General features: G+C 41.4%; 1 protein-coding gene across 1 annotated transcript in view; it reads left to right on the plus strand.

Moving 5' to 3' along the window:
- LOC137429399 (voltage-gated delayed rectifier potassium channel KCNH8-like) overlaps positions 1-21,130 on the plus strand; it is a 723,799-nt gene that overhangs the window by 488,507 nt on the left and 214,162 nt on the right. The window contains exon 7 of the mRNA XM_078781042.1: positions 5,107-5,314. Within this exon, the coding sequence (XP_078637168.1) occupies positions 5,107-5,314 (208 nt within the window). The remainder of the gene's footprint in view (positions 1-5,106; positions 5,315-21,130) is intronic.

The following is a 21,130-nucleotide window of genomic DNA, read 5'->3' on the forward strand; positions in this document are numbered from 1 at the left end:
TCCACCATTACCATGTATTGTAACCACAGTCTCGCTGTCCGTTGATGCCTTATTGTATCAATCACATGATTGATTTTGTCTCCAATGACCTCCATCACCTTCGATGACTCGATGTCTGACACTGCTTGGTCACCCGACATCAGACCGTCAAACAAGTCGCCTGCATCATTGAGCTCTGCTGGAACTGTACGCTCGCTGTCTCCATCACTTGGGAGGTTCATCTGAAATACCTTCGAAGCAAGTTTTGCATTGAGTGCTGCATCAACGAGTAGATGTCCACGTATAGCTCTAGACACGGCTTTACCACTCATCATGTGGGTTGTAGTGTTGCTGGCATATGCAACTTCCAGAAGCTCTTTGAGTCCAGTACCAGACATCAGGTGGCCAATACACCCAAGAAAACTCATGAGTGTATGGAATCCTCCTAGTCTTAGAACAATCGAGTGAAGTTTGCTGTCCGCTGGCTCGCTCTTGACTATGGTGAGAGCTTTCCACCAAAGTGGCTGATCAAATGTCAGTATCGGGGTTACACCATATCTCTGCGCATGTTCACAAACGAAATGCAGTGTGGAGTTGATGCAGTCCAAGTCACTTGGACTGAGATAAATCATGGGCAGAAACATTATTGATGCCTCACCCGGATGTTCTCCCTTGTGTACCATCTGCATCATTCCTGTCCAAGAGGGCGGAGGTGATCGAACAGTAAGCGAAACCTTCCAGAGGAGGTCAACATTTGAGCTGATTTGTCTCAAGTCGGTACAGGCTGGAAGCTTCTCGTAGAGAAAGGACTGCATTCCTCCACATGCTGATGTGAAAGGTCGTATATTGATTCGCCCCACTGTGCGATGTCCTCTGCCGAGACAGCTCTACGGGCAATCTGAAGTGTCCGGACTGTTTTCGGGGTCACACTCGCAATAATGCCCATACCATGGAATGTGTTTCTCCCATTTAATGTGCAGATGTCATGGTCAACATTGTCCGCCACATATTGGATGAAATGTCCAGGGGTAAAACCAGGGATGTCTGTTCCACACGTGACTGCTGCGCTGCACTCATACGTTTGCACCTCCGTGTATGAACAACTATACCCATGTGCAAAGAGCGTGTCTATGAGAAATCGAGAACCAAAATGGAAGTGCATTTGGATTCCAAGACCCACCAACAGTGGAGCTTGAAGGATCCTAGGCCTCGCGGCTTGCATGATCGCCTGTCCCAGTGAGCAGATTTTTAAGTCTTTTCCTTTCCCCACAAACAGCATTTCGAACAAGAGCTTTAGTGACTCAGCTAGGAACTTGGTTGCAGCATTGACAGTGGACATATCGAGAGTAGTCGGGTAAATGTCCTTATTTTGAGATACCTCTTTTATGTCACTTCTAATGAGAGCAGCAGCTGTCTTGATCAGGCGCAACTTTTCTGTTTCAGGGTCCCTTTCCTTTTGCTGACGATAGAAGTCATGAAGAATCGACGATGCCACACCCCTAAATGTCACAATATTTGATTTTCCATTAATGTCTGCAATTATGATCTTATCACCAAAGTGATTGAAAAGGTTATCCTTCATGTATGAAAAACCATATGCATCACAGCCAGTGTCTACTAGGAAGTCCTCCATTTTCCCAATTAAATCACTAATTGTGGTTAGTTCCTCATCATTTTCCTCAAGGTACTTTGCCACCTTCAGGAACGCTTCATGTCTGATCTGGTCCTTGGGTCGACCAAGCTTCTGCTTTTTTGATGAAGACGCCTCTTCCGATTGGAATTTGAGTGGTATCTGTTTCTTTGTATGAAAGTTAACACTGCACACCTTATGGTATTCCGCATCTGCTGCGTGTAGATCGCCAACAAATGCCATTCTGCTCCTCACAGTACCCGACCAGTTGTCAGATCGATTTTCACAGTCAGCAGACACATGATTTTGGAAGTCGAATGTCTTAACCTGGATCAACATATGGTCCTTTTTCCTCCCCTGGTACTTGTCAGGATTACCACAGAAAAGACACTGAGTTCTGTAGTCAAACGCTGAATCCATTGAACGAAGGCACCTCCCTTTGTCTGCTTCAGACGAAACACGTTTTCGCTTCAGAGAAAGTTCAATGTCTCTCACATTGCAGAACACCCTATGACAATCTGTATGAACTGCCTGTCCTGGATGGACTTGGACTTCTTCACCACGCTCACGTCCAGCTTCTTCGATCCTCGTACAACCTTTATCCGTCAGTGTACTGGTTGGATCACTGGAGAGGGGTTTCTTACAGAAGACACAGTCGATATCACCCAAGTTGCTGAAAAGAGAGGGAACTTAGGATTACATTTTATTCCCTGTGTTGTCCTACTATAAATGTATAGGTTCATAAAAATACAAAATTTGAACATGTTTATTATAAAATTAAATGTTAAAAAACTGCTATTAAAAATAAAAATAAAACCTTAAACAATCATAAATTAAATATAATACGACTTACATTCACAATGACCACAGCGTTTAACTGTCCTCAGCACACTGATTCAAACCTCACCACCACATAATTCAAAATACCTCACCACCACGTGATTAAAACCACCACCACGTTATTAAAAACACTTCACAACCACGGAAACAAAAATTTGAGGGAGTCGTTAAGTGAGAACACAGACACTGCTCAGATGTGTAGATATATAGATAAATGACTGTACCCGAGTTGCCGTTTTGTCATGGTTTAAACAAATCATAATTCAAACAATTATTTTGCACAAATGTATTTGTAATATATGTGATATCACATTTTATAAACAATTGAAGTTGAAAAAAAAAAATTCCCCAAAAAATTCCCAAAAAAAAAAAGAAAATTGGAATTTTTTTCAAAAATAAATACCCTTTGGACATACTGACGGGAGAGATATGTGCATACCAGAAGTTTGGTACGATTCCACAAAAGTTTGAGAAAGTAGTTTAGTGACAACACAAGACAAGACAACACAGGACAGGACTGGACAGACGCTGCACAGATATATATATATATATATATATATATATATATATATATATATATATATATATATATATATATATATATATATATATATATATATATGCGCACGGGTTAGTCCATTGACTAAAGAGGGTTGGTTTTGTCATTGTATAATAAATGATAGTGTGAATATGCTAAACAATATCGATATGTATTGAACATCAGGAATTATACAATTTTTATTGTGATTATTGTTGCATTTGTATGCATTAAACTGTCGTTATTATTCCACTTGACCTGCTTTTTATACGAATACTAACTTCACCCCTTGGTTTTTCTAATAGTCCTGTCTCGTTAAACATCAGAGGAAAAAGGTTTTTATATCGATTAATCACGTGACAATGCTTTCTTTCCTGGAGATGGAGCATTCCGTTTATGCTGTGTTTATCACCACTCACAAGGTGATGTGTTTTGTCAGTAAAGTGAAAATCACCCTCGGTCACATCTCGAAAGATATGAACCAGATCGGTCTCTCGTTCTCTCTCTTTGTCTGTCGTGATCTCGGGTTGCATTGGGTGCATGACCTCATTGAATTTGGGGGCCCTGGGCACGTGCCCAGTGTGCCCCTGCGTTAATCCACCAATGCACAGTCAAGTCAATCATTTAACACTTTGCCTGTATATGCGAGCACGGTCGGCCGTTTGTATACATTTTTTCAATGGAATCTAGTTATTCTGGCCTTTGAGGTGGAAGTGGATGCAGGTATATTAAGCAATGTTAAAACAGGGAACATAAGCAAAATACTGCAGCGTGAATAAGACTGGCCTTCCTGTTCTCTGCCCAAAGGGAATTCTTGTATTAAGGATTTTAGTTTGGTTATACTATTTATTTAACTTTTGATGATGTTTCTCTTTGTAAATTGTGCACATGATCTTCGAACATCTCACGCTATTATCTATATCTTGATGTATTGTACACCGCTCCTTTCCTATGCCATCTCCAGGCATTGCAAATCGTCATTGCCGGGCACCAAAGGGGGCTCGGCAGTGACGCACGCTGAAAGAGAGTACTCAGTTTTCACTCTGGTTTCTTGTTTGTTTGTTTGTTTGTTTTCTTGGTTGTCCGGGCGATATCTCAGCCATCCTTCAAGCTAAGAAGCTGAAATTTCGGCACAATAGTGAGCAAGTCCTTTGTCAAAAACGGTATTTTTTGTTTTTTGATTAATCAATTAATTGAGGAGTTATTTAATTATTAGCGTTTAATGAAGTACTTATTTAATTAATTAAATTTCCTTTCTCTTCTGACCATTAACTCAGGCACCTTTTGAGTTAGGAAGCTGATATTTGGACATGCCAATGACCAGGTGATTTGGCTGCAAATGCTATTTTTGATTTATTAATTAATCAATTAATCGATTAATTATTTAATTATTCGATTAATGACAAGAATTTTTTTTTTTTTTACGTTACAGATTCTGATGAAATAGTGGTAGTTTATGTGTTCTCTGACCAAATTGATTAATAATTTAATTTTTTTATGATTATTATTTATTTATTTTCATTATTAATCATTTATTTATTTTCTTTCTCATTTGGCCAATATCTCAGGCACCTTTTGAGCTGGGAAGCTAATATTTGGACATGAGTGACCAAGTGATGTGGCTATCAAGGATATTTTTGATTTATTGATTAATCATTTAATTGCTTAATTATTTATTGATTAATTGATTAATTATTTATTGATTAATCAATTAATTATTTAATTTTTTATTAATGACATTTAATAAAATTTCTAAAAGATAGGTCTTGGGATGAAGCACTACTGGTTTAGTTATGCTATTAGCCAATTGATTAAGAAAATATTTTGTGATAATCTTTTATTGATTTTAATTATACAATTAATCAATCAATTAGCGAACACCTCTTCCTCCCAATGCAGCCTCTATGAGGTGCACTGCGGTATTGCCGGGCGCCGGAGGCGCCCCGGCAATGCCGCGCTGTAGGATATTTCATTATTTGGCATGGGGGCGGTGTACTTTGAATGTATGTGTACTTGTCTAGATATCTCTTTCTATAAATCTATCTATATCTCGAAACAGTATATCTATCCGCATGTCCATCTATCTATCTATCTCATTGCCCCACCTGGTGTGCTTCAGACCTCGGTCATGCACCTGCTCAAGACCGTGCGCCTGCTCCGGCTACTCCGTCTGCTTCAGAAACTCGATCGCTACTCACAGTACAGCTCCATCCTCCTGACGATGCTCATGACGATGTTTGCGCTGCTCGCACATTGGATGGCCTGTGTGTGGTACATCATCGGCCACAAGGAGATGGAGCGCAATAATCCAGTGACGTGGTCTATCGGTAAGCACAATGGTTGGGCACCTAATAGTATAACTGATCGTATTGGTGGTCGTTCGTATGTATCCCGTGGCTGCTTGGCTGCATCATTTTACGGAGGTGTGGTTGCGCTGATGATGGAATACCCCCCCCCCCCCCCCCCCCATTGCCAGTAGGCTGCTACTCATTTTGCCGACCTCTGGAGGATGACAGGCTGAGTCAATCCACCTCGTGTTAATTAAATGGAATGACAGGGGGTCAAACTCAAGACCCTAAGATCTCAAGCCAAACTCAGGATAAGATCTCAAGCCAACTCGGGACCCTAAGAGATATATATGTATATGTATATATATATATATATATATATATATATATATATACACATACACAGGGTCCGGCTGGGAGGTGTGACGATTTTCATAAAACTCGTACCCAGTTATTTTTAGTCGAATTTCAATTTTTATTTTTAAAAAAGACTCCATATATTATGCCATTTAAAACACTGAAGACTACATATATAATGCCATTTAATACACTGTAACAAAGACATTTTAAAAATGTAATTCATGTTTGAATTGGGTATAACAATGCAAGTGGGGGGTCTAGCGCATGCGTGATGGCTGTTGGTTACTCGTTGTTAGGCGCCATTTCAGTAGCCATGGAGCTGTGGACGATTGAACATCGCGTCTTTGTTGTTGAGACGTTTATTCAAACGGGTAGTTCGGTGGTGCTTACACAGCGCAGATTTCGTACTCACTTCAATGTTGGTCGACGTGGCGCCGTTCCGTCTCGAAACACAATATTGAAGTGGTTAAAAAACTTCAGGACAACTGGATCTGTGAGGCCGGGAGCAGCTCGGGAGGTGATCAAACCGTTAGGACCCCAGAAAACATCGAAAGAGTTCGAAAAGCTGTGGAGGCCAGCCCTCGTCGGTCAGCGGTACGGCACGCTCGCGCTCTACGGATGTCAGACAGATCAGTTCGTCGAATTTTGCACTTGGACCTTCATTATCACGCGTACAAAATCATGGTGGTTCAAGAACTGCAGCAGAATGATTTCGTACGGCGGTTTTACGTTCGCAGAAAGAATGCTGGAACTGCTGAGGGATGACACCATTTAGATGATGTCATTTTTCAAACATGAATTACATTTTAAAAATGTCTTTGTTACAGTGTATTACATGGCATTATATATGTAGTCTTTAAAATAAAAAAAATTGAAATTCGACTAAAAATAACTGTGTACGAGTTTTCTGAAAATCGTCACACCTCCCTGACGGACCCTGTATATATATATATATATATATATATATATATATATATATATATATATATATATATATATATATATATATATATATATATATATATTTTTTTTTTTTTTTTTAAATAAAAAAAAATATATATACATATATATATATAGATATATACAAGCAAATTAAATACCTTTGAGCAGTCAGCCTAAAGTTTCTTCTCATGGTGTGCTGACATTGCATATGATCATAATTTTAAAGGAACCTGAACCATATTTAAGATCCATATGAATCTATTCAGTGGAGTGTTCGGGTTGGACAGCAGGACACCTTTGGCTGAGCTGTTTGGTTATGACACAGCTTCATTTAATATAATAACCTTTATGCCCTCCTGATGTCATGCAAGTCAGCATTCTATACTGTTGACCATGCTGTCATTCAGATGGGAGATGCAGCAAACGGTCCCATCTGGAATCATGTTCAGTCGTGGCCAAAAATATTGGCACCCTTGCACTTTTTTCAAATTATGCACCATTTCTTCCAGAAAATTGTTGAATTAAAAAATCTTTTGTTATCCATATTTGTATTTCTTTGGTTTGCAATGGAACAATACAAAAAATGCTGAAAAAATTACTAAATCTTATATTATTCCACACAGAAATCCTAAAACGGCCCAGACAATATTATTGGCACCTTTTAGAAGTTGTTAGAAATAATTAGATTTCAAGCAGCTGATTCTCCTTTACTTTGGAATTGAACTCACCTGTGGTGAATTGCAGTTGCCTGCAATATAAAAATCACTCATTCAACCAGTTGGAATAGAGAAAAGGAGTCATTCTGCTGTTTTGTGTCACTGTGTGTACCACAATGAGCATGGAGAAAATAAAGAAAACCAGAGAATTGTCTGAGGAGGTCAGACACAAGATTGTGGCCAAGCATGGACAATTTCAAGACTACAAGTCCATCTGCAGAGACCTTGATGTTCCTGTGTCCACTGTACACGATGTTATCAGGAAGTTTAAGGCCCGTGGCACTGCAGCCAACTTCCCTGGACGTGGCCGCAAGAGAAAACTTGATCGTAAATTACAGCGAAGGATTGTGCGAATGGTGGAGAAAGCACCTCAATCAACTGCCAAACAGATTCAAGCTCACTTTCAGACACAAGGTCTGACAGTTTCAACTCGCACCATGCATCACCAACTCAATGAAAGGGGTTCTGTGGAAGGAGATCCAGGAGGACCCCACTGCTAAGAAAGCCGGACCGGTGTTTTCCAAAACACACCTGAACAAGCTAAAATCCTTCTGCGAGAATGTCCTGTGGACGGATGAGACCAAATAAGAGCTTTTCCGTAAAGCACATCATCTCTATGTTTACCGAAGACAAAATGAAGCCTTCAAAGAAAAGAACAGCTTCCTGATAGTTAAACATGGAGGAGGTTCAGTGATGTTCTAGCGTTACTGTGCTGCCTCTGGCACTGGATGCCTTGAATGTGTGCATGGCATCATTAAATCAGGAGATTACCCAGGCATTTTGGAGCACAATGTTCAACCCAGTTTCAGAAGGCTGGGTCTCCATCGAAAGTCATAGGTCTTGCAAATTAGAAGACAAAACAAAATTAAAACATCTGGACATGACCCCAAACACACTTTTAAAAGCCCCCAGGAATGGTTCAAGACAAAACACTGGACTGTTCTGAAGTGGCCAGCAATCCCATTGAACACCTGTGGCGAGATCTAAAAACAGCAGTTGGGAGAAAGCACCCTTCAAATCTGGGATAACTGGAGCAGTTTGCACAAGAAGAGTGGGCCAAACTGCCAGTAGAGAGATGTTGGAAGCTCATTCATGGCTATAGGAAGCGCTTGACTGCAGTTATTTTGTCCAAAGTCTGTGCTACCAAATATTAAGTCTAAGGTGACAATAATTTTGTCAATGCCATTTATTTTTATTTTCTGATTTAAAAGGATATATTAAGTTCTGAATCAAAAACAAAGGTTTTGTAATATTAACATTGAAATAAATAATTGTGGAGACCAAATACTTTTGTCAATTTCAACTTATTTTTAGAGAAAATTGTGAGTTATTTGAAAAAAGTGCAACAGTGCCAATATTTTTGGCCACGACTGTATGTATATACTATATGTATGTATATACTATATGTGTGTGTATATATATATATATATATGTATATATATATATATATATATATATATATATAATATATATATATATATATATATATATATAATATATATATATATATATATATATATATATATATATATCTATATATATAAAGTAGAGTTGGCCTCTGTGTCTGTATCCTGATGTATCTACGATCTCTAAGATCTCGAGAACCCGTGGACGGATTTGCGAGCGGAAAGTACTGTTCGACTCGGGATGGTCCCAGGAATGTCACGGAGACATAAACATTTAAAAAATTTCGGGTTTTAAAATTAGCGTATTATTAGCACTAGCAGAAGAGAGAGGGATTCGAAGGGAGGGAGCGCAGCGCTTCTAGCGCTTCTGACTACAGCACACCTTAAAATTAAAAAAACTTCGGGTTTTAAAATTAGTGTGTTACGCGTAATTAGCGCTAGCAGAAGAGGGAGGGAATCTAAGGGAGGGAGCGCAGTGCTCCCTCCAGCGCTTCTGTTAGCGTAATTAGCGTATTTCGGAACGTTAATTTTTCAACTTCATTATTCGGAATCAGTACGTCCCAGAGAACCTTCGTAACGTTACTTTTTCAACTTCATCCGATTGACATGGGACCAACGGCATGTGACAAAGAGTGAAACATACAGGCTACATTTATTTGACGACAATGAGTTCCGACTTCCGACCTCGGTGGGATGACAGGCTGAGTCAACCCCCCTGGTGTGAAGGGGGAGGGGGGAGGGGGAAGAGAAGGGGAGGGGAACGAGGGGGAAGGGGATGGGAGGGGGGAGGGGGAGGGGGAAGGGGGAGGGGGAGGGGGAAGGGGGAGGGGAGGGGGGGAGGGGAAAGGGGGGGGAGGGGGAGGGGAGGGGCCCTTCTTCCCCTGGGCACCCCCGCACCCTTCCCTCCCCCCCTTCCCCTCCCCCCTCCCTCCCTTCCCCCTCCCCCCCCCCATTCCCCTCCCCTCCTCTTCCCCCCTCCCCTCCTCCTCCCCCGCTTCCCCCCTCCCCCCCTCCCCCCCGTTCCCCTCCCCTCCTCTTCCCCCTCCCCTCCTCCTCCCACTCCCGTGCAAAGCCGGGTACCTCTGCTAGTATATATATATACGTATATATATATATATATATACGTATATATATATATATATATATATATATATATATATATATATATATATATATATATATATATATATATGTATATATATATATATATACACACATACATACAGTCACGTGAAAAAGTAAGTACACCCCATGTAAAGTTTTGACTTTTTCAACATATTTCAACATACAGCTATTTGATCTTCATTTCAAAAATATTGATAGATAAAGGTGATATAACATAACAAATATCATGAAACATTTACATTTTGTAGTCCATTGTATAATTGAAATAAACATGATTGCAAATTTCGCATGTGGAAAAAGTAAGTACACCTTTGGCTCTAATAGGTGGTATTGCCCCCTTTGCAGAAACAACCTCAAGTAGGCGTTTCTTATAACTGTCTAATAGTCTCTGACATCGACTGGGAGAAATTTTTGCCCACTCCTCCATGCAGAATTCTTTCAGCTGTGCGATGTTTGAGGGGTCTCTTGCATGCACAGCTCGTTTCAAATCCCCCCACAACATCTCGATGGGATTTAGATCCGGGCTTTGACTTGGCCATTCCAGAACCCTCCATTTCTTTCTTTTCAGCCATTCGTTGGTGGATTTACTGGTATGTTTCGGGTCATTGTCATGTTTAAGGTCCACCTTCGGTTGAGCTTCAATTTTCCGACAGATGGCCTCACATTATCCTCAAGCACCCTCTGGTACAATGAAGAATTCATAGTGGATTCTATGATGGTGAGCTGCCCAGGCCCTGATGCAGCAAAGCTGCCCCAAACCATAATATTTCCACCACCATGCTTTACAGTTGGTATCAGGTTATTGTGGTGAAATGCTGTCTTTGGTTTTCGCCAAACATGTCTTCTGGTACTGTGGCCAAATAGCTCTACCTTTGACTCATCTGTCCAGAGCACATTGTTCAAGAAGTGCTGGTCTTTGCCTCGGTGTTCATTGGCAAACTTTAGTCTTGCCCTGATGTTCGTTCTGGACAGCAAAGGTTTCCTCCTGGCACACCTCCCATGTAGATCAAATTTGTGCAGCCTCTTTCTAATGGTAGACTCGTGCACTTTTACATCAACAGTGGCAAGAGATACCTGTAGGTCCCGTGATGACATTCTGGGGTTCTTAGAGACTTCTTTCAGCATCTTGCGGTCTGCTCTCGGGCTGAACTTGCTGGGGCGGCCTGGCCTGAACAAGTTGGCAGTTGTTTGGAATCTTCTCCACTTGTAGATGATCTTCCGTACAATCTAATGATTGATTTCAAATTGTTTGGAGATATTTTTAAATCCCTTCCAAGACTCGTAGGCATCTATAACCTTCTTTCTGAAGGCCTTGGAGAGCTCTTTTGATCTCGGCATGGTGACGCCGCACACTTCAACAACAAAGAGCAAACCAAACTAAATGTCTGAGGTTTAAATAAGACAGGTTCCTCCAAGATCCTCTCCAACGATGTTCTAATCATTTGCACCTGAGCTGGTCCACCTGATTCTAATTTTAGGTATTTGAAGTCGTGATAAATGTAGGGGTGTACTTACTTTTTCCACATGGGAAATTTGCGTTTATGTTTATTTAAATTATACAATGGACTACAAAATGTAAATGTTTCATGATATTTGTTAAATTATATCACCTTTATCTATCAATATTGTTGAAATGAAGATCAAATAGCTGCATGTTGAAATTTGTTGAAAAAGTGAAAACTTTACATGGGGTGTACTTACTTTTTCACGTGACTGTATATACATACATAGAATCTGCTACGTGCAGCATTTGAAAGGATTTATTTGAGGAAAACTTATTGTCTGGAAGATTTATAGTGAAGAAATGCCAATAATCATGTTGTATAGTAATTACTGTAAAGGTACTTTGTCATGCATTTACCCTGCACGGAAGCATGGAAAAGTGATTGGTGCTAGGATCTTTCAAACGTCATTAGATGAAAAGAAAGTGAGTAAGTTGTAAAAACAAGGCTTGGAAGGAGAAGTGAGCTTTGAAACGTAAGAAGGATGGCCTTCATTACCGGCCGCGTGGCAGACTTTGCTCGGAGTCAGTTAAGGCATGACTAAACGGGCAAGTGCCACTCTTAAAAATCACCTGGGAAGCTTGAAAATGGACCGAGGCATATGAAGGAAAGCCTTCCCAAACCCAGGAAGCAGAAAATTATTGTCTGTTGGGCAATCGGGCAGCTGTTTCAGTAAGATGGAAATGTAGACTTGTCTTCCAGATGGTAGATCTGAGCCAGAGTTAATGCAGAGTTCAGTAGAACCTGCTGTACCGAGTCGGTATTTGAACATTTGCATCATTATACATACATGTGACAATTATATTATTTAGAATATATTTTTTGCTGAGAAGAGCTGTGTCGAATTTGATGACGTCGAGACGGCGGTTCTAATATTTACCGTTGTCAATGCATTTTGACTTAATATGTGTGTGATACACACAGACACACACACACACAGACACACACACACAGACACACACACAGACACACACACACACACACAGACACACACACACACACACACACACACACACACACACACACAGAGACACACACAGATACACACACACACAGACACACACACACACACACACACAGACACACACACACACAGACACACACAGACACACACAGACACACACACACACACAGACACACACAGACACACACACACACACACACACACACACACACAGACACACACACACACACAGACACACACACACACACACACACACACACACACACGACATAATGGATTCTTCAACCTCAGGTTCTTTATGGGTTTTCTGCATTTTTAATGAGACGGTTAAGGAAACTCTGTAATCCCAACAGAGGAGCATTTGGCATCTCTTGCCTTCTCTTTGCTCATGCAGCTCTGAAAGCAATTTATCTTTACATTATGTTGATGGAAAGCTTCCTGCTTGATCATATCGGATGGAGTGTTCACTCCTTCAGGCCTTTGCACAGGCAAGACCTTCTGACAGTCGTTAACAACAATAGATTAGGAATCCTGCAAAACCAACTGGCAGGTGCAGGTTTGATACATTATTTACCCTAAGAAAAACATCCTTCTAAAGGCGATAAATTGTTTATGTTTTTGATTACTTAATTTTTATCGTGTAGTGTTATATGTCTGAAAGGTATCATTTTATTGCAAGCACGTGATGGTTCAAACCAAGCTGCATTTAGAAGGTGTTTAAAAAAAAAAAATAGATTACATCTTGGGTTTAATTGATGATGTTATTTAACCAAGGAAATGCAATGTACTATGCATGCTGCAATGCAATGTACTACGTAGTTCAACTTGTATACTATGCATGCTGTAAAACTTGAACTGCACTCTTCAACGTCACCACACCGACTGATATGCCTACACCCACATTATTGCGTCATTACACATACTTGTACCAAGTTTGATTGAAATCCCTTCAGCTGTTCTCAAGTATCACATTTTTACCTGATATGACCTTTGACCTTTGACATTGACATCTAATCGGCTCATCTTTGCATCATTACACATACTTGTACCAAGTTTGATTGAAATCCCTTCAGCTGTTCTCAAGTATCACATTTTTACCTGATATGACCTTTGACCTTTGACATTGACATCTAATTGGTTCATCTTTGCATCATAACACATACTTGTACCAAGTTTGATTGAAATACCTTCAGCTGTTCTCAAGTATCACATTTTTACCTGACCTGACCTTTGACCTTTGACATTGACATCGAATCGGCTCATCTTTGCATCATTACACATACTTGTACCAAGTTTGATTGAAATACCTTCAGCTATTCTCAAGTATCACATTTTTACCTGACATGACCTTTGACCTTTGACATTGACATATAATCGATTCATCTTTGCATCATTGCACATACTTTTACCAAGTTTGATTGAAATACCTTCAGCTATTCTCAAGTATCACATTTCTACCTGACATGACCTTTGACCTTTGACATTGACATCTAATCAGCTCATCTTTGTATCATTACACATACTTGTACCAAGTTTGATTGAAATACCTTCAGCTGTTCTCAGGTATCACATTTTTACCTGACATGACCTTTGACCTTTGACATTGACATATAATCGGTTAATCTTTGCATCATTATACATACTTGTACCAAGTTTGATTAAAATCCCTTCAGCTGTTCTCAAGTATCACATTTTTACTTGACATGACCTTTGACCTTTGACATTGACATCTAATCGGCTCACCTTTGCATCATTACACATACTTGTACCAAGTTTGATTGAAATCCCTTCAGCTGTTCTCAAGTATCACATTTTTACCTGATATGACCTTTGACCTTTGACATCGACATCTAATCGGCTCATCTTTGCATCATTACACATACTTGTACCAAGTTTGATTGAAATACCTTCAGCTGTTCTCAAGTATCACATTTTTACCTGACATGACCTTTGACCTTTGACATTGACATCTATTTGGTTCATCTTTGCATCATAATACATACTTGTACTAAGTTTGCTCAAAATCCCATCACTGGTTCACAGGTTAGCGCAGTGACATATTTTATACCGAACCGGGACCGCTGACCTTTGAACTCTTGACCCTATAATCTAATCAGTTAATCTTTGCATCATTATACATACTTCCACCAATGGTCTTGTAGGAAATGAAGGACGTGAAACAAGTCATATTTGATTGATTCATTCATGTGCTGCCTATGGATGCTGGTTTGCCTTGTTGCTGGGATTGCCACGCTGCCGCTGGTCAGGGCCTCTTGTAGGTTAGAGCACAAATCTGTAATTAATCGAAGGTACCGGGGATCGCTCAGCCACTGTTCGCGAAAGACACAGTATGATGTTTAACATCCACCAGCCAATGTTAGGAGATGGGACACCCAGCTTAACATCCACCAGCCAATGTTAGGAGATGGGACACCCAGCTTAACATCCATCTGAGCAGATGGCGCATTTTATGGTGTGATCCTGCCTGGGAAGCACCGATCTGTTTATAGTCAGATCGGGAATATAAGCCCAGACGACGCAGCGCAAAACGTAAGTGCGCTTACCTTTAATGCACCATCCTGTCGGACGTTAGCTTTGATTATCGCAGTGGCATAATAACATTCATCATCGCCATTAACTCTAATTGGCTTGTTATAAGAAGGAAACCCCCAAATGCAATTTAAATCTCACGATTCTGACCGATCGAGTTAATTGTTTGGAAGTAAATACCAAGTGTCATTTCATGTTATTGAAAGCATCCTTCGACTAATGGGTTTCATGGTAGCTGTGACCAAGCAACTGCATTCTTTGTCTGACTTCATACAACAACGATTCCCATCATGTTTGCCCAGCGTTCGCAAAGTGAAACTCGGGGTTCGTTAGGCGTTCGGTTGAGAACGTGCGTGTCTACATTTTAAAAATTCATTTTCTCAGCAACCGTTGGTCCGATTGACACGAAATTTTACCATCGGAGCGCCTCCGCCTGTGGAATATTTTATTCATAATTATGACGTCATAGGTCACGTCGTACAGACGCCAACTTGGAAAAACTTCACACCTCGACATCTCTGAAACAGCTCAATGGAAAAAATTGAAAACAACGCTCATTGTGAAGTACTCCCCATGGGGAATAAGTTTTGTTAACGATGACGTCATTGCTTCCTTAATTATGTCATAATTCGACAGGGACAATGCTTAGTCTCATCAATTTGAAATTTATTGAGCGTGATCTACGCAAAGATTATATTAGAGTACATAAATTTATGATGGCATCGCTCATGAGGTCTGGAAGCCAGAGTGGATGAAAGAAAAAAAAAACGTTCAAAAACAAGAGTTGGCTCGCACCAAGTTGAGTGCTCAGGGTAAGTATTCCGTGAACACCATATAATCTCACAGGTGACCTCATTTTCACCTCAAACATAGCTAAGAGAATCTTGAGACTTTGCTGTAACAATACTTTTCATGTGCAGTAATAACTACAGTCCCAAAAGACATTCCTATTTCATTCCTACATTTTGAAAATCCTACATGGATGTTGAAAATCTCCATAGTATATTTTTGGGGTAAAATGTACAAATGTGCATATTAATTTGTATCAGCTATTTTCAACCACTCAGGTTGCACTTTCTGAATGATCGATATTCTTATTAGTTTAATTTTATAATCCATCTTACCCTAACCCTAACCCTAGCCCTAACCCTAACCTAACCCTAATCCTAACTCTAATCCTAACCCTAACTCTAACCCCAACGCTAACCCTAACAACCTATTATGCAGTGTTGGTGGGATGTTGGCAAGTTGCGCTGGAGGTACACTCTCTCATTTCTGGGTTTTCTAGCCTGGGTTTGAATTTTGACCGAGCTACAAACTACCGTCCTGTTTTTTTTTGTTTTTTTTTATACAGGATCGGGGCTCGTGAAAGAGCTAACATTTATCACACAAAAAAATCAAACAGACACACAAAACATATAATAAGGGGAGTGGTAGACAAGATGGGGAGAGAAGGGGAAGCACACATTCACAATATTTGAGAGCAGGGACATCGGGAGATCTGTGGGAGGAAGAGGGCTTGGGGGGAGGAGGCGTGGGAAAGTAGGGGGGGGGGGTGGTGGGAGAAGTATAAAACACAAGGACACTGCAAGGACTTCCAGGAAAGAAGTTGCTATTTCAAAAAAAAGTGGATCTGGGGTGAAATTAGCAGTGGTTGAAAAGGGCAAGGTTTTGGATGGGGGAAGATAAGAGATGGTGGTGAACAGCTGTTTTAAAGACCTGGAGGGAGGAGTGGGATTGAAGAGAGTGAGGGAGTTTGTTCCAGAGGCGGGAGAAAAGAGGAATGAAGAAGTGAAGGTGAGCAGAGTCTTGATTTTGGCAGTTTAACCAGAAGAGGGTTGCTGGAAGATCTTGTGCGACCTGTAGGAATATTTGGGGGACAGAGCCCAGAGAGAACTGGGGGTGCAAGGCCGGAGAGGAGTCGGTAGAAGACAGAAAGACCACCAACCTGCCTGCAGTGAGTGAGTGAAAGGCCATCGCAGTTAGCTTCATCGCGAAGATTCCAATGATTCTGAAAGCTTTGGATTCAACAGCGTGAAGCCGAACTAGGTGTGAGGCAGGAGTACCGGCCCAGAGGGGAGAACAGTATTCCATTGAGCTGTGGAAGAAAGCCTTGTATGTGGTGAGGCACTCAGGTGTGCCAAGGAAGGACTTCGCACAACGGAGGATGCCCAGTCGGCGACTGGCTTTGGAGGCCAGATTTGAAATGTGGTTTTCCCAGGAAAGATCATGGCAGATCGTGAGACCCAAAAGCTTGAGTGACAGAACTTCTTGGAGAGGATTAATCAGAAATTGGATGGGAGGGTTGTCCGGCCGGTCTTTTCGGAGAGATATAGTAAGAGTGTGAGATTTGTCAGGATTGAAAGACATGCTCCACTTGTTTGACCTGTCTGTGATTTTGTCCAGATCTGCAGAAAGGGAGGAGGCTGCAGACTGCCGATCTGAGGGATGAGGAATGGAGCGGCAGAGAGTGGAGTCATCAGCAAAGAGATAGAGAGGATTTTCAAGAGAGTCAGAGGGATCATTGATGAAGACCAGAAAAAGCACGGGGCCCAGAACACTGCCTTGGGGAACTTCAGCCTGAACAGGAAGGGGAGATGAGAGAAACCCATTCAGGGCCTCACGTTGACTATGACTTGAGAGGAAGTCCGCAAGCCATGCATGGAGGTTTCCATGGATACCATAGGAGGAGAGTTTGGTGAGCAGAGCGGGGTGCCAGACCGTATCGAAGGCACGTGATATGTCAAGGGAGACAGCTCTAATTTCCTGTTTGGCATTGAGGACCTCCGTCCATTGTTGAGACAGCAGAAGCAGCATGTCCAGAGTAGAGTGACCTGGTCTGAAACCAAATTGATGATCAGAGACCAAGCTGTTGGAGAAGAGGAAATATTTGATATCCGAAGCAATGATGGATTCCTTCACTTTGCTGATAATTGGGAGAAGGTTGATTGGTCTGCAGTTGCAAGGATCTGTTTTTGCCCCTTTTTGTGGAAAGCGGTGATGTTGGCTGATTTCCAAGCTGATGGCAGATGACCTTGAGCAATAGAGAGGGTGAAGAGAACAGAGAGAGGGAGTGAAAGAGCGGCAGAGCAGGATTTTAGGACCCGTGGGCTGATGCCGTCAGGTCCAGTTGCAGAATCAGAGTCGAGGGTTGACAGAAACTTCTCCACATTGTCAGGAGAAAAGGACACAGAGTCCAGGAACAGCTGGGTACGACTGGGAATGGTGGGTACAGAGAGGAATGGGTTTGGGACAGAAGATTTAGAGGCACACACAGAGTTGAGGCATTCAGCTTTTTCACGTGCGGAGTCAGCTGTGTAGCCGTTTGAGGTAAGGGAGGGGATGGAGGGGGAACAAACGCCAGAAACAGATTTGACCAGATGCCACCAGTATTTGGAAGAGGGAGACAGGTTTGAGAGTTCAGTCTTGAGGGTGGAGACATATTGTTTCCCTTCTCTCCTGAGGGTGGTCACACACTTGTTTCGGACTTTGTGAAAGGAAATGCGATTTCCTTCCGTTGGATTTGCTTTCAAGGAGACGAAGGCAAGTTGTTTCTGGGCAACTGCCTCACCACAAGATTCCGTGTACCATGGACGGGAGGAAGGTTATGACAACTGAAGACAAGATGGGAGAAATCTGTGCATGAGAAAGAGCAATTTACTTTGGAAGAATTCCCAGGATGAGTTGATGTCGGAGGCGGTAGAGATGGGAGACCAGTCCAGATGATTGATGGCTGCTTGAAGACCGTGCCAGTTGGCCTGAGTGAAATGCCAGATTCGTCGACGCTGAGGAGGCTCTCTGAGAATGGTCAGAGAGTTGTCCACTTTAACAAGCATATGGTCAGATGAGCCGATTGGAGCAGAAGAAGAGCATCAGACATTTGCAGGGAAGTTGGTCATAACCAAATCTAGAAGAGAAGATGCTCCGTTGACTGAGATCTGGTCAGGAAATTGAGAGATTGTGTCAGTTTCAGTTAGTCGCAGAAGTCCTTTTTAGCATGCAAGGCGAGGCCGTCCATCAAAATGACTTTAAACTAGGGGGACTCATCTGCTATCACTGTTCCTTACCGGATGTGAAAGATCCCACAGTGTCTTTTATTAAAGTTTAGCAAGTTATTGGCAGCAACGTGAACAATTTACAAATTCCTGCCTGAATGTGCCCGCGAACCAACACCCCCCTCCACACTTCCCACCCCATGTGTACAATTTTAACAAAACCTTCACAAGGAAATTGCCATGTCTCATAAACCAGGCTAAATAATAAACTTCAGTAAATAAATACAGATGCCTGATGTACCATTACACAATGTTCTGCTTTGTAATTATTTTTTTCATGCTGTTGCTTCAGGACATCACTTTTCTCAGTTCAATAGTTATCTACGAAGCGATTAAGTACAAATGATGAAAAGATGTCTTTACCCCACAGAAAGTTAGTCATTTTATTGTGGTTTAACAAATTATTTTTCACAAGCAGCATGTTCGTTATTTAGGCTGTTATCTTCCATCCGGTTGCCCCTTGCAGGGTTCACCGCTGCGGCTCTAGGATTTGCCGAACTCGGATTTTGGGGCCAAATAGGCCACTTTGAATTTGTTATCTTTTGAGCTGTTTCCCCAAACAATGTGACGTTTCTACATTGATTTCAGACTAATCCAGGAAGTTGATGTTAAAAGAATTGTACTTGGAGGACACTATAATATGAAATGTCATTGCACTTTTACACATATCTCAAGGGTATACATCGACAATGTATGAATCAATGGAGCATACAGGATTTGAACCTGGGATCACAGTTTCCTGAGCCTGTGTGCTCAAATGGCAATACCAAAAACATTATATTGCTGGTTAGGATGATTGAACATCCTCTAGACTCTAGAGGACATGCTTCTAACCTGTCATGCACCCAGAGCATGAAGAAAAAACAGCAGCTTATCGACTGTGACCCGGAATTGAAGTGTATTTCATCTCTCCTCCTTATACAAACATATTTGCTACACTGGATGTTTTAAATAACAAAAGGAGTTAATTATACAGAGATTGATGCTCATGGAAGAGCCGAATGTCAGATGATATAGCTGTGACATACACACATGGAACATCAGGGTCAAAAGGTTTTGTGAGATTGGAGAACACTGCAAGTGGAGAACATCACAGGAAGCATTACTCAGGAGAAGTAGGGGAAGGCAATACAACGGTCCTATAATTTATCCTACTATTAACTTCCAGTTGGTCACTGGCTTTGAGACAATACAATTTTTTATTACATACCCTAGGCATCAAAAAGCTACATATATCGAACAAACAGTTTCAAATGGAGCACCTCACCACCATTAGAGCATTTACATTGCATCAGATGTGGCAATAAATGCGAATTGTTGCTCCCAGTTTGCTGAATTGTTGATAAAAAGAATAGTAGAAAGAGAGGGTAGGACAATAACGGTAGGGTTGAGGGACAAAATGGAGGGAGACTTGAGGGAATAAAGGACAGGGGGTGAATGAGAGCAAGGAGGGGAGTACAAAGGAAGTGAACATCTGCTTGGAAAATCCACCACCATCACAACATTACATAAAAAGGTGAAAAACAGATTTCCTTAACGACAGACCATTTATCTTACTTCCAATAATCAGCAAGGCTGGAAGCAATCATCGCTGTTGATGTAAAATCATTCCATTTCACCAATGAATTCATCTCAGATCATTAATTCAGATTCAGACCTGGTCACTCTACCTTGGACATGCTGCTTCTATTCTCCCAAAAATGGATGGAGGCCCTCAATACCAGACATGAGATCAGGGCCGTCTCTCGGGACATATCTCGAGCTTTCAATACAGTCTGGCATCCTGCCTTTCTCTCCAAAATGTCTGCCTCTGGCATCTAAGGCCAACTCCACTCTTGGATAACTGTCTTGCTCCACTGTCATAGCCAACATGTGGCACTCAACGGAACCCATTCTTCTCTTCCCCCTGTCTAGGCTGGAGTACCCTCAGGCAGTGTTCTAGTCCCCATCCTATTCCTAATCTTCATCAATGGTCTCTCTGACTCTATGGAAAATCCTTTTAATATTTTTTGCTAATGAGTCCACTCTCTGCTGTGTCATCCCTCATCCTTCAGACAGACAGGCAGCAACCTCTTCCCTCTCTTCAGACCTTTGCAAAATCACAATCTGGTCAAACACTTGGAATGTCAAACAGTCATTTAATCCCGAGAAATCACGCACTCTCTCTCTCTCTCTCCCCAAAAGGACCGTTTCGCAAACCCTCCCATCTACTTTCTCAACAACCCTCTCAAAGAG

This window comes from Myxine glutinosa, chromosome 6 (assembly GCF_964187855.1).
Source record: "Myxine glutinosa chromosome 6, kmMyxGlut1.1, whole genome shotgun sequence".
In the NCBI taxonomy this organism is placed as follows: domain Eukaryota; kingdom Metazoa; phylum Chordata; class Myxini; order Myxiniformes; family Myxinidae; genus Myxine; species Myxine glutinosa.